We start from the raw sequence: 11,897 nt of genomic DNA on the forward strand, positions 1-11,897 counted from the left end.
GCTGCGCGTGCGCGACTCCTCGTTGTGTAATTTACAGAGTTCTGCTGGAGTTCAGCTTACGTAAAACCAGTCATTTCTACATAAATCTTTTTATTCTACTTTTAGGGTATGGATTTCTTAAAGGAAGCTAAAGAGAATGAACCAAGCACGTGGTTGTTAAACAGGTTTTATTTGAACAGTAAAATCTAATGGCTTTGATGCGTCTCTAACAAACTTTTATTCAGCTGCACTGTTCTTGAGTATAATTATTCTGAACGAGGAGTCTGTGCCTCGCGTCATAAAGTCCACGAAGAACTGAAACCTCTGGAATCCACCAAAGTACAATAATAAAGTTCAGCTGCTAACACACACACACTCTCACTCACTCACTCACATACACACACACACACTCTCACTCACTCACTCACTCACTCACATACACACACACACTCTCTCTCTCTCACTCAGACACACACTCACTCTCTCTCTCTCTCTCTCTCTCTCTCTCTCTCTCTCACACACACACACACACTTAATGTGGTGATCTTTGTATTATTGACAGCAATATGAAAGTTTTTAAACTTGTGACCGTGTGACCTTTGACCTCTCCTGTCCATGTAGCTCTCCATGATGATCTAGGAGTCACTTTGAATCAACTGAACCGATGCTTTACTAAATAATTCACTGTTCTGAGGACATCTGCTGGCCAAACCCACAAGGTAAAACACACAAAGTACTGTTAGAATCAGAATTAAATCGAAATGTGACCACAATTCCAGTCATGTTCTGTACGATTCTGTGGTTCAGCTTCATATTTAGGTACAAAAACATACTTTCTGAAGTAGTCGATAGATACTGCACATTCACTCGAAAGAGAGAGACATTATTAAACAGATAATAATAACACGATCATAATAAGATCATCATAACACATTTATTACTCGTGTTTGTGCAGAAGGGGGCAGTATAGTAGAGTTAATGTTATACTGTTTTTTTGGGAATGATTGTTTCTTACCTCCTCAGCGATGTGTTGAAAACCAGTGATCGAGAGAAAGTAAAAAAAAAACATGACAACATTAAAAAAAGTCCCAGTCTAAAGTGAGATGTAATGTTAAATGGATGTAAAATAGACGAGAAACACATTTTCCTCATCGTCTCTGTGCGCATGCGCAATTAACAGCAGCAAACCAGAACGATTCGTTCCTAACGATCTGTTCAAATGAACCGACTCTTTAACGAACAACCGCATACATTTGTTGTGCAGTCTTGAATTATATCTTAATTTTAAAATGTATAAGAGTAGTGAAAATAACTACTGAGAATAATGGACAAAAATAAAAATGCCGGGGGAGTTTTAGTGAGATTAACTATTGAAGAACTCTAATTATATGTTGTGTGACTGTGGGACAAAAAGACACAGGTAAATAGGGTTAATAAAAAAAAACTAGTATACATCAATTATATATGTTTCAATTATTTGTGAGGTGCAGAGGAAAAACGAGGCAGACAGAAGATGAGAGAGCAGACGTGTTTCTAGTTTAATGTTAAAGCCGTGTGATTCGCTCTCCTCTTGTTCAGAATCACCTGACATCACAAATGAGGTACAGGATCACAAGACCAACATGTCAGTAAACTCTTCATGAATCTCCTCACAGCACGAGAGAGAGGAAAGACACAAATAAATACAATCAAATCAACCAAACGCACACGTCTCGCTGCGGAGCAGAGACAGAGAACAGAAGGAAACACAAACACTGTGAGATATGTGCACGTCTTCATACTGAATCGTTTAGTGTGAGTTAAATCATAAACTCTGATTCCTGTGATCAGATTCAAATCCTCTAAAGAACATGTGCTGTGTGGAAGTGTCTTTTATTCTCATCCTTCCATGTTTAAAGAGACACATGCAGATGGATACAAACTTACAGTTTCAGAAAAACTAAATTAATTTGACTAAACACAAAGATTTTCAGCCCTAGCTGTTGCTGGGGGGAGGGTCGCATTGCATTCTGGGAAAGAGGGCACGTGTGGAACAGTGTTGAAATGGTTTCAGGGGGTCACTCGTCTTCATCGTCCTCCTCGTCCTCTTCGTCGGAGAGCGTGGGACACGGGTGCATCTGCCGGTACCCATCCAGCCACTGCTCCAGCATCTGTGTGATGAGCGGGTGATGTCTCCGTCTGCTGCTCTTCTGCAGCGCCGCCAACATCCCTCCGTCTGTCACACAGCAGTCCAGCCAATCCCTGAGCAGACGCTCCTGCTGCTCCTCACTGCCCATCTGAACACACACACACACACACACACACACACACCAGTCTGAGTGACTGCAACCTTGTCCATCAGGGTTTTAAATATTTCTGCTGAAATGCAAGTCACTTGTGGATGAAAGCATCTTCCAAATGCAGTGTGTGTTCACCTCTTGTGCTGACAGGAAGTGGATCTGCAGCAGCTTCCTCTCACTGTCCACCAGCGGCAGGAAGGTCACGGTGATGTCATCGTCAGTGTTGAGGTTAGCGCCCGCGCCGCGATTATCGTAGCCGTCGGTTTCCATGCCAACCAGAGCAGAGAAGTGACCTCTCGTGTAACCGAGAGCGATGGGACTTTTCCAGCAGAAGCTCTGTTCCCATAGCAACGGCAGGTAAACACCTGCACACACACACACACACACACACAGGTGAATCCACACACACACTCCTGCGGTCCAGGTGACACTCCTGCGCTCTTGAGGTGGTCTCACCTTGGAATCGAGTGTATCCTAACGTCTCTCCTCTGAAGCTCTTGTAGTACTTCACTCCGTACACGATGATGGGCCGCCGCAGGATATGAGCCAGAACGAAGATATGAGTCTGCTCCAGACTGGCCCCGGGCTGCAGACAGAGAGCAGCACACACTCACAACACTGATTCATCACTGAGTCATCACTGCAGGAACAGAACACAGAACACTGGCCTGATCCGAGCGAAGCCTCTGTGAATCACATCAGAACAGAGTCTCAAGTAATAATAGAAGACTCACAAAACTAGACAAGAACATGAGCAGGTCAGATTTCACCCAAAAAAAGAGCTGCTTGAAAGAAAAATGGACTCAAATTATATATAAAAGAAGCTTAAATTCTGCATAAAGACATAAAAAAATACTAATAAAAGGCGGGGACTAATGATGTTTCTTGCAGTATTTCTGTGCCAAATACACTCCTTTGTGTTGGTGTAAGTGTGGGAACGTTTAATTTGAGTATGGCCCTGTCATGAGCGGCGGGACTGATTGTGTGAGCTCTTCTCCTGCAAGAGCGAGAGCGAGATGGACGAGCTTCATCAGGAGTCTCCATCAGCGCTGCACAGGACTCGCTCCAGAAGAGAGTCTCCAGAGAAGACCACCTCCTTCAGCCTCCAGAGATCCAGAGCAGTGTGTTGATGTCAAACACTGATGGATCTGTGCTGTACACTTTAGCTCCGCCCACGGCACGCCTCCAGGAGCTCGACTGTGTGTGTGTGTGTGTGTGAGAGAGTGTGTGTGTGTGTGTGTGTGAGAGAGTGTGTGTGTGTGTGTGTGTACCTGACTGGCGAGGCTGAGGATGAAGGCCCAGTCCTCCTGCCACTGTTCTTCTCTCAGAGAGAAATGAAGCCCAAAACTCTGAGAATACCACGATTCCCACTCCTTCCATCGCGAATAGAACCTGCGCACACACACACACACACACACACACACACACACACACACATGGATCCAAATACAATACAGCAAGAGAACCTGTCCGTGTAGTGCACATGCAGTGTCTCACCAGTCAGAGCAGTCGTGTAAACTGTCATGAAGAGCTTTCCTCAGCACCGAGTCTTTATCATAGATGCCCCACGTGGCCTGAAGAACCGAGTCCAGCAGACAGTCTCCAGCCGTGCGGTTCCACAGAGCATACAGACGACTGTCCAGACGCGTGCCCAGCTCCAGAGACCAGTTGATGACCGCAGACTCCTCCTCCAGCTCTGCACACACACACACACACACACACACACACACGGTCAGCACACACACACACACGTGCTGCTGTAATGCACTAGCGGCTCATATCTCACCCTTCTGAACGTCACGGTCCAGGATTTCATCAAAGAGCTTCTCCTGAACGGCAGGAGGGAGATCTTCAATATCTGTCAAACATACAAAAAACTAGCTGTCAAACTCAAATCACACACACGTGTGTTCCTACAGAGAGAGATAGAGAGAGAGAGTGTGTGTGTGTGTGTGTGTGTCTCTGTGTGTGTGTGAGTGTGTGTGTGTGTGAGAGAGAGAGATAGAGAGAGTGTGTGTGTGTGTGTGTGTGTGTGTGTGTGAGTCCCTCACCTGCCGGCAGGGTGAAGGTGACGAGGTCCGTCAGGAAGCAGCAGCTGAAGTCTCCCTTGCGCTGGTGCAGTGATGCACTGATCTCTCTGCGGATCTGCTCCGTCAGTTCAGGACAAACCATCGCTGGGATGCATTTGACGGCCTGCTGGGAAACCTGCGACCAAACACCAGCCTTCAGACGCACTTCCACAGCATCAGAGAGCGACACACACACACACACACACACTCACTCACTCTCTCTCACACACACACACACAGTCACTCTCACACACACACACACACACACACAGTCACAGAGACACACACTCACTCTCTCACACACACACACACACACACACACTCTCACACATTCTCTCACACACACACACACACACACTCACAGAGACACACACTCACTCACACACACACACACTCTCACACATTCTCTCACACACACACACACACACACTCACTCTCTCTCACACACACACACACACACACCTCGGTCAGCAGAATGGCCAGCATGTCCTGTCTCTGGAAGCGGATGGCGAGGTGAACGAGAGTGAAGCCGCTGTCGAATGCTGAGGGTCGGTTGAGCAGACGCACCTCGCTGGAGGTCAGCTGACGAGCGATGTCTCCTCCTGAAGACTTATAGACCTCCACCGCAGACAGATCGCCCTCCACTACACCTACACACACACACACACACACACACGAGCGCAGCGGGTTAGCACACACGTCTTACACCACACGGTCATGATTTATAGTAACCGGTTGCTCATGTTTTCAGTGAAGAAACAGCTGATCAGGAAACAGCTCAGCAGATTATTAATCAGGCTCAGGCGTGTAGATATGTTTGGTGTTTAAAGTGTTCTAAAGTGATCTGAAGACACGACACACACTCGCAGTGTTCGGATGCTTCTGAAACCCTGTAAAGGTCACATGTGTGTGTGTGTGTGTTTACTGCTGTTGTTGATCTGCTGCATGTTATTTATAAGTGTCTGAATCAGCTGATGGACTAATGTGAAAGATTTTAACAACCCATTCAGATGATTTGTGTGTTTAATTGTCTTGTAATATCTACATTTATGAGAAACATTTTCCATGTTGTATGTATGGAGAGCAATGTCTTAGAATACAACATCTGTACAATATTCGAGGTGTGGTAACTGTATTATAAGTGGAATAATCAAGGTCCTTTGAATTATTAGAAATGAAAGCACACCCAAGGTGTAACGGCCACATCACCACCAGTATTTCCTGAGAACTCAGTGCTCCGAGATCAGTTATTACTCACTCATAATCTAGTATTGAAACTATCTGGCCAAGCGTTTCACTCTTTCCTCGTTCACACAGACAGGAGCTGTGCTTGCACGACTATAAACTGCCACAAGTGAACGAACATGCGACGTTTCTTGGCCAGAATAAACTCCACAGTAATTAACACAAAAGTCTGGCTGTAACCCTACACTTCAAAGGTGGCAGAGAAGCGCTTCAGACGGACACATGCTGCTCAGAGACTGCATTTACACAACACTCATTCCAACAGTGTACTGTGATACTCGGGCTGCGCTGGGTCAGAGCAGGCATAATTAGTTTTCTCTGGCTTTATGCATTATGTCTTAACTCCTTGAGTGTATGGAGACACTTTAGGACACAACGGCCCCTGGGAGCGAGTATAGAGGCACTCACCGGCGCAGGCGTTCAGGAACAGCCAGTCGGTTCTCCTCATGCGGTTCTTGATCTGTTTGATCTTCTTGGTGTCCAGCTGGATCTCCTCCTGACCGCTCTGAGCTCCAGCGGCCAGCTCGATCTGCAGCTCTGCCTCAGGTTTGGAGGAGACAGACGAGAGCCGCTGTGTCCCGCTGCACACTCCCCGCGCTCGGCCGCGGTCACGCTCGTTAATCAGGGACGAGGGCTCGTCAGGCTCGTTGGGTCTGGGGTGGTCACACACCACGCAGCGAGGGGATTTGGGCCAGTTCTCGTAGGAGCAGGACGAGCAGGTCCAGCACTGCGCTCGTGTGTTGAGCCGGTTCCGGTCGTTGTATTCCTCACATGGATCCACTGGAGGGCCGGCCGCAGGGCCCCGTCTGCTCCTGGACGTCTGGGGGGTTTCTGTGGGGCTACACACACGCTGCCGGACGCTACGGCACTGGGTGCAGCGGATCGCTCTGGGCCAGTTCAGGTAAGTGCACACCTGACACGACCATTTGCCGCTGTGCTCGGAGGACTGTGCCGGGCGGACACGGGGCCGGGCGCTGGAGTCAGGGCAGATGAGCAGGCTGTCGTTACCCTCGGGGTCACACTGGTGTCCGGCGCCGCTCGGGGACAGTTCCTCTGTTATGATGGTCCCGCTGGGACGCTGCGCCCGGCACATGGTGCACTTCACAGCAGACGGCCAGTTTTCATATGTACAGTACTCACACGACCACTTCACACACACCTCTGTCATGACGGATCAGCTCACACACTCACACACAGTCGCTCACTCAACAACACACACTTACATCAGGGACACACACTGACACAGAGACAGCAATCTGCAAACACAAAATAAAATGACACATGTCAGAAACACAGAACATCCGAGACTCACAACTTTCTATCTTTAATACTTCAATACTTCCCAAAATACTACCAATAATATCAGTTATAACATGAATGTTGACGGTAGCATTAATATTTTCAGTTAGTATTTCACAGCACTGACAGGACTATTATTACTACTGACACTCATATATCGCACTACTGATGGCATTAATATTAACTCCCATAGTACGGGTACTATTAATGTTATTAATCTTATTTGTAACTGACAGTATTAATGTTTTGGAGAGTGATACTCGTATCTCACAGTATCAATATTATTGGTGATACTTACTTGTATTTCACAGTATTAATAGTATTTTTTAAATACTCGTATCTCACAGTATTAATGTTATTAGTGATACTTGTATCTCACAGTATTAATGTTATTTGTAATACTTGTATCTCACAGTATAAATGTTATTAGTGATACTTGTATCTCACAGTATTAATGTTATTAGTGATACTCGTATCTCACCGTATAAATGTTATTAGTGATACTCGTATCTCACAGTATCAATGTTATTTGTAATACTCGTATCTCACAGTATTAATGTTATTTGTAATACTCATGTCTCACAGTATTAATGTTATCAGTGATACTCGTATCTAACAGAATTAATGTTATTTATGATACTACTATCTCACAGTATTAATGTTATCAGTGATACTCGTAACTCACAGTATTAATGTTATTTATAATACTATCTCACATTATTAATGTTATTTATAATACTATCTCACAGTATTAATTTTATCAGTGATACTCGTATTTCACCGTATTAATGTTATTTATAATACTACTATCTCACAGTATTAATGTTATTTACAATACTACTATCTCACAGTATTAATGTTAACAGTGATACTCGTATCTCACAGTATTAATGTTATCAGTGATACTCGTATCTCACAGTATTAATGTTATCAGTGATACTCGTATCTCACAGTATTAATAGTCACAGCAGTGACAGTGTTATTATTTACTGACACCCATATGTCACAGCACAGGTGTTATTACTGATATCTCGCAGCACTGACAGTGTTAATGTTCTTATTGACACTTGTCTCTCTCACTATTCACCCTACTATATAAATAAAGCACATTAATAGTATTAATGTGAAACACACGTTATTAATTTAATACTCTGACAGACACATATTGCTGCTGAAACATGTAAATACTCACATCGCACCGCGCGCAGCTCATTAAAGAGACTTAAATCACCTGAGCCTGTATTTGTTATTCGACCTTCATTGTGTCGTTTAATCTCTTATCCTTATATAAATCGTTGAACGGCGTTTTTATGTCGATGAATACTGTTTCTAATCTCTGAATGTTGATTTGGATGCGGATTTAATGGCGGAGCTGACAAAATAAAAACGACCAGCTTCTCGCTCCGCGTCACGTGCACGTGACTAGACGCAGCGCCGCTGATTGGACGGCTCCACACCATGTGAAAACCAACCTTAGACATTCATTATTGTAGGTTTAAAAAAAATCATAAAACTATTTTAAAACTTAACTGAAATGCTTGTAGTCGTGGTATATATTAATATTAAGATTGAAAAAATACACAGAATATCAGAAGAATTATTTAAAAATCATTTTTGACCATACATTTAGAAATATCTGCATTCATGTATGAAGATAGGTCACATAAACAGCAACGCGATTTTCATGACAACGTGACACGCCCTTTCTGTGACGTCACCCAAACATGGCAGCCTACTTGAGCCGGTTGCACCATATTTCGCTTCACGTCTCAAACGTGGATAAAGTTGCTCACGAGCTGGTGTCCCGGTTCCAGTTTAACGTGTTCGCGGCGCGACTGACAGACCGAGCGAAGCAGCTCGCGCTCCGCAGAGGATCGGCCGTGTTCGTGGTCAATGAGAGGTTGAATGAACGTCAGTCACGTGGCTGGAGCTCCGTCAGAGATCGTCGGGAGTTGAACTGTCTGTACGGAGCTCACGCGCACTATCCGGTGGACACCGTGAGTAACGTGTGTTTCGAGGTGGAGGACGTGCAGCGGGCGAGCGCTGAGCTGCGGGATCGGGGTGTGTGTGAGTTTCTCCAGCCGCCCACCGAGGTGACCGATGACTGCGGCCGGGTCACCTTCTCCATCATCCGCTCGCCGGTGGGTAACGTGTGCCACACGCTCATAGACCGCTCCCGGTACCGGGGGCTCTTCCTGCCGGGCTTCCATCAGGTCCAGACGGACTCCGAGACCGCGGGGCACTCGCAGTGTCCCATCACGCACTTCGACCACATCACCTTCGCGTGTCCCCGCAGCTGCACCGCACACATCACCCGCTGGTACCGAGACACCTTCGGCTTCCGGAGGTTCTTCATCGACAGGTATCAGTGACATCATCTGCATATCAGTATAACGATCGGCATCAGTATAGCGGAACGCCAAGGTCATGGGTTCGATTCCCAGGGAATGCATGAACTGATCTGAGGAATATACACTGAATGCAACGTGTCTGAAATCTAAAATGTATTTCACAGTTTCCACAAAGATATGAAGCAGCATGACAGTTTTCAACATGGAAAAGAATGAGAAATGCAGCCTAAATAAGTGTGCGCATTAAAAAATCTGAATTATTCTAGATTCTGACAGGTAGTTTTTGATGAACTACTCAAGTGTGTACCGTGAATGCAATGCAAGTTGCTTTTGGATAAAAACATCTGCCAAGTTCATAAATGCAGTAAAATCACTATCTGATGACAACAAATGAGAACTCATGCTGAGGAATTACTCAAATTACCGAAATATTGGCAGAATTATTCCCCATGACCCGTTCTGTGCAGGAATGAGGACGTGGATGAGGGATATGTGCTGAACCACAACGGGATCGGGCTGCGGCTGACGGCTATGGAATACTGGAATTCCAGCGAATCAGGAATCACACTGCCCTTCAAAGATGAAAAAGAGCCGGACTGCAAGTTTGTGATTGCAGAGTCTCTTCCAGAGCAGGGTAACACTTCAATGAATCCTTTAATACAGTGCCCTTATCATGTACCTACATGTGTGTGATCTGTTTCTAACAGAGGTGTGATCTCAGGCAGGAACCAGGTGGACACGTTTCTGGATCAGCACCGGGGGGCAGGAATCCAGCACATTGGGCTCTACACCGAGGACATCGTGAGAACGGCTCACACTCTGAGTCTGTCTGGAGTGCAGTTCTTCTCTCCTCCGCCTGCGTACTACACTGAGGTACGTGTGCTTCCTCAATACTGTTCTCGGCCGGTCAGGTGTACTAGGATAGAGCTGGGAAGCTCAGGTGTGTGTCTGAATATTGTTCAGTCGTTCATACTCTGCTCGTGACACCACAGGTGGGAAAGCAGGACGAGATCGTGGCGGCGGGTCACGACCCTCACACTCTGAGTCAGTACGGGATTCTGCTGGACACTGATCTCTACACGGACAGACGGATCACAGACGGCCAGCGGTACACCACCCACACTCGTTAACTTATCTCTGGAATACATGTTGCAGCACATTTTATATGCAGCAAATACAATGCTACCTGTATATAATGCATAATACATTTGAATAGCTTTTGTTTTCATCAAAACCCCCTAGACATTCAACAACAACAGCACTCGCCCCGAGACACTAAAGCCATAAACAGACATGATTTATTATATTCTGTAATAGTTCAGGCACAAGTTCCCTCAGATCATCGGAGATCAGTTTCTTCATCAGGTTTGTAGAAATGTAGCACTGCATCAGTGTCTCATCAATGGATGCTCTGCAGTGAATGGGTGCCGTCAGAATGAGAGTCTGATAAAAACATCACAATAATCCACAGCACTCCAGTCCATCAGTGAACATCTGGAGAAGACACAAGATGAAACAAATCCAGCATTAAGATGATTTTAACTCAAATAATCCATAATAACACTTCCTCCAGTGAAAACGTGTTCTGGTCTGAATCAGGAGAGAAATCTGCACAGATCAAGCAGCGTTTAAACAGATCTAAACTAATCTGAGAGAGACAACAGCAGATGGACTTTTCCACATGAGGAAGGAATGGGATTTGGATATATTTTCTGCTCTGTGCCTGACACACACACTGTTTTTTCCTGCTTTCACAGGTATCTGCTCCAGGTGTTCACTAAGCCTATTTTCGGAGAGGACACCTTCTTCCTGGAGCTGATCGAGCGCAGAGGTGCCACGGGCTTCGGCGAGGGCAACATCCGAGCGCTCTGGAGATCCGTGCAGGCATACATGGAGAAGGAAGAGCATCGGGAGACGGAGCGCCAAGACAAACAGAGCACACCGAGCTGACTCTTACAGAGACTGATGTAAACACAAGCTTTAGATCCAGTGACCGCAGTGTGATCGGGAACTTGTGTCTGTCCTCTGTTCACGGATCAGATGTTTGACTCCAAGTCTTCAAGGCACTTCTAATATAATATTATCAGCTTGAGTTTGAAATGTACATGGGTGTATTTATTCAGTAATCTAATACATTATCTAACTGTGATGTCTAAACCTGTACTGTAATGCAATCTACTGTATTTCCACTCGAACACATTTCATTCGGACAATATTTTGCAGTGAAATATCATCTGTACTGTTGATCTGTGTGCTTCTGTCAGATAAATCAACATTATGATGCTTGTCTGTTCTTTGTATCTCCTTATGTGTGATTGTTTAGTCGTCATTAGAACCAGTCTGAGGTGTTTGAAACTAACATTGAAAACCACTGCTTGAGAAATCAAAACCTCTTAGTTTCTGTGACAACTAGCCCCTGCAGCAGTTTCCAGATGTTCCTGTAGATGGAGTCAGAGCTCAGCTCAGCTTCCGGTCCTTCAGGGATCGGGAGACTTTTTCCACAACAAACCCAAACCCAGAAACACACACAGGCTGGAACTTTCCAAAAACGTAACTAATCCAGCCTCATTATCAGCTTTAGACCCCACACAAACAACAGTGAAACCTACATAACGAGCAGCATGTCCTTTTTATCCAACATTTCCTGTGTTTTATTCTGTTCAGATCTTTCTTTA

The 11,897-nt window shown here is 45.4% G+C and overlaps 2 protein-coding genes across 2 annotated transcripts; one reads left to right on the forward strand and one right to left on the reverse strand.

Moving 5' to 3' along the window:
• Window positions 1–1,493: 1,493 nt before the first annotated feature.
• On the reverse strand, window positions 1,494–8,288 carry zranb1a (zinc finger, RAN-binding domain containing 1a). The gene is made up of 10 exons (XM_026222258.1): window positions 8,064–8,288; window positions 5,981–6,828; window positions 4,790–4,977; window positions 4,310–4,463; window positions 4,045–4,116; window positions 3,756–3,954; window positions 3,530–3,650; window positions 2,715–2,844; window positions 2,394–2,623; window positions 1,494–2,255 (listed from the first exon to the last, which is right to left on the reverse strand). Exons 2-10 carry the CDS (start codon window positions 6,738–6,740, stop codon window positions 2,037–2,039), a joined length of 2,073 nt encoding a protein of 690 aa, XP_026078043.1. The 5' UTR covers window positions 6,741–6,828; window positions 8,064–8,288; the 3' UTR covers window positions 1,494–2,036.
• Window positions 8,289–8,556: 268 nt separating this feature from the next.
• Window positions 8,557–11,324, forward strand: LOC113055885 (4-hydroxyphenylpyruvate dioxygenase-like protein). The gene is made up of 5 exons (XM_026222264.1): window positions 8,557–9,233; window positions 9,690–9,856; window positions 9,944–10,095; window positions 10,215–10,330; window positions 10,980–11,324. The coding sequence occupies exons 1-5, from the start codon at window positions 8,596–8,598 to the stop codon at window positions 11,170–11,172; spliced, it is 1,266 nt and encodes a 421-aa protein (XP_026078049.1). The 5' UTR covers window positions 8,557–8,595; the 3' UTR covers window positions 11,173–11,324.
• The last annotated feature ends 573 nt before the right edge of the window (window positions 11,325–11,897 follow it).

Source organism: Carassius auratus, chromosome 37, assembly GCF_003368295.1.
Source record: "Carassius auratus strain Wakin chromosome 37, ASM336829v1, whole genome shotgun sequence".
NCBI lineage: Eukaryota > Metazoa > Chordata > Actinopteri > Cypriniformes > Cyprinidae > Carassius > Carassius auratus.

Bases quoted from the DNA above. Each gene is read 5' to 3' on its own strand.
- zranb1a (XM_026222258.1), bottom strand. From the start codon at position 6,740: ATGACAGAGGTGTGTGTGAAGTGGTCGTGTGAGTACTGTACATATGAA. The intron at 3,651-3,755 runs GTGAGACACTGC...GTGTGTGCGCAG, and splicing joins TTACACGACTGCTCTGACTG to GTTCTATTCGCGATGGAAGG. The intron at 2,256-2,393 runs GTGAACACACAC...GTGTGTGTTCAG, and splicing joins ACTTCCTGTCAGCACAAGAG to ATGGGCAGTGAGGAGCAGCA.
- LOC113055885 (XM_026222264.1), top strand. From the start codon at position 8,596: ATGGCAGCCTACTTGAGCCGGTTGCACCATATTTCGCTTCACGTCTCA. The intron at 9,234-9,689 runs GTATCAGTGACA...CGTTCTGTGCAG, and splicing joins CGGAGGTTCTTCATCGACAG to GAATGAGGACGTGGATGAGG. The intron at 10,096-10,214 runs GTACGTGTGCTT...GTGACACCACAG, and splicing joins CGCCTGCGTACTACACTGAG to GTGGGAAAGCAGGACGAGAT.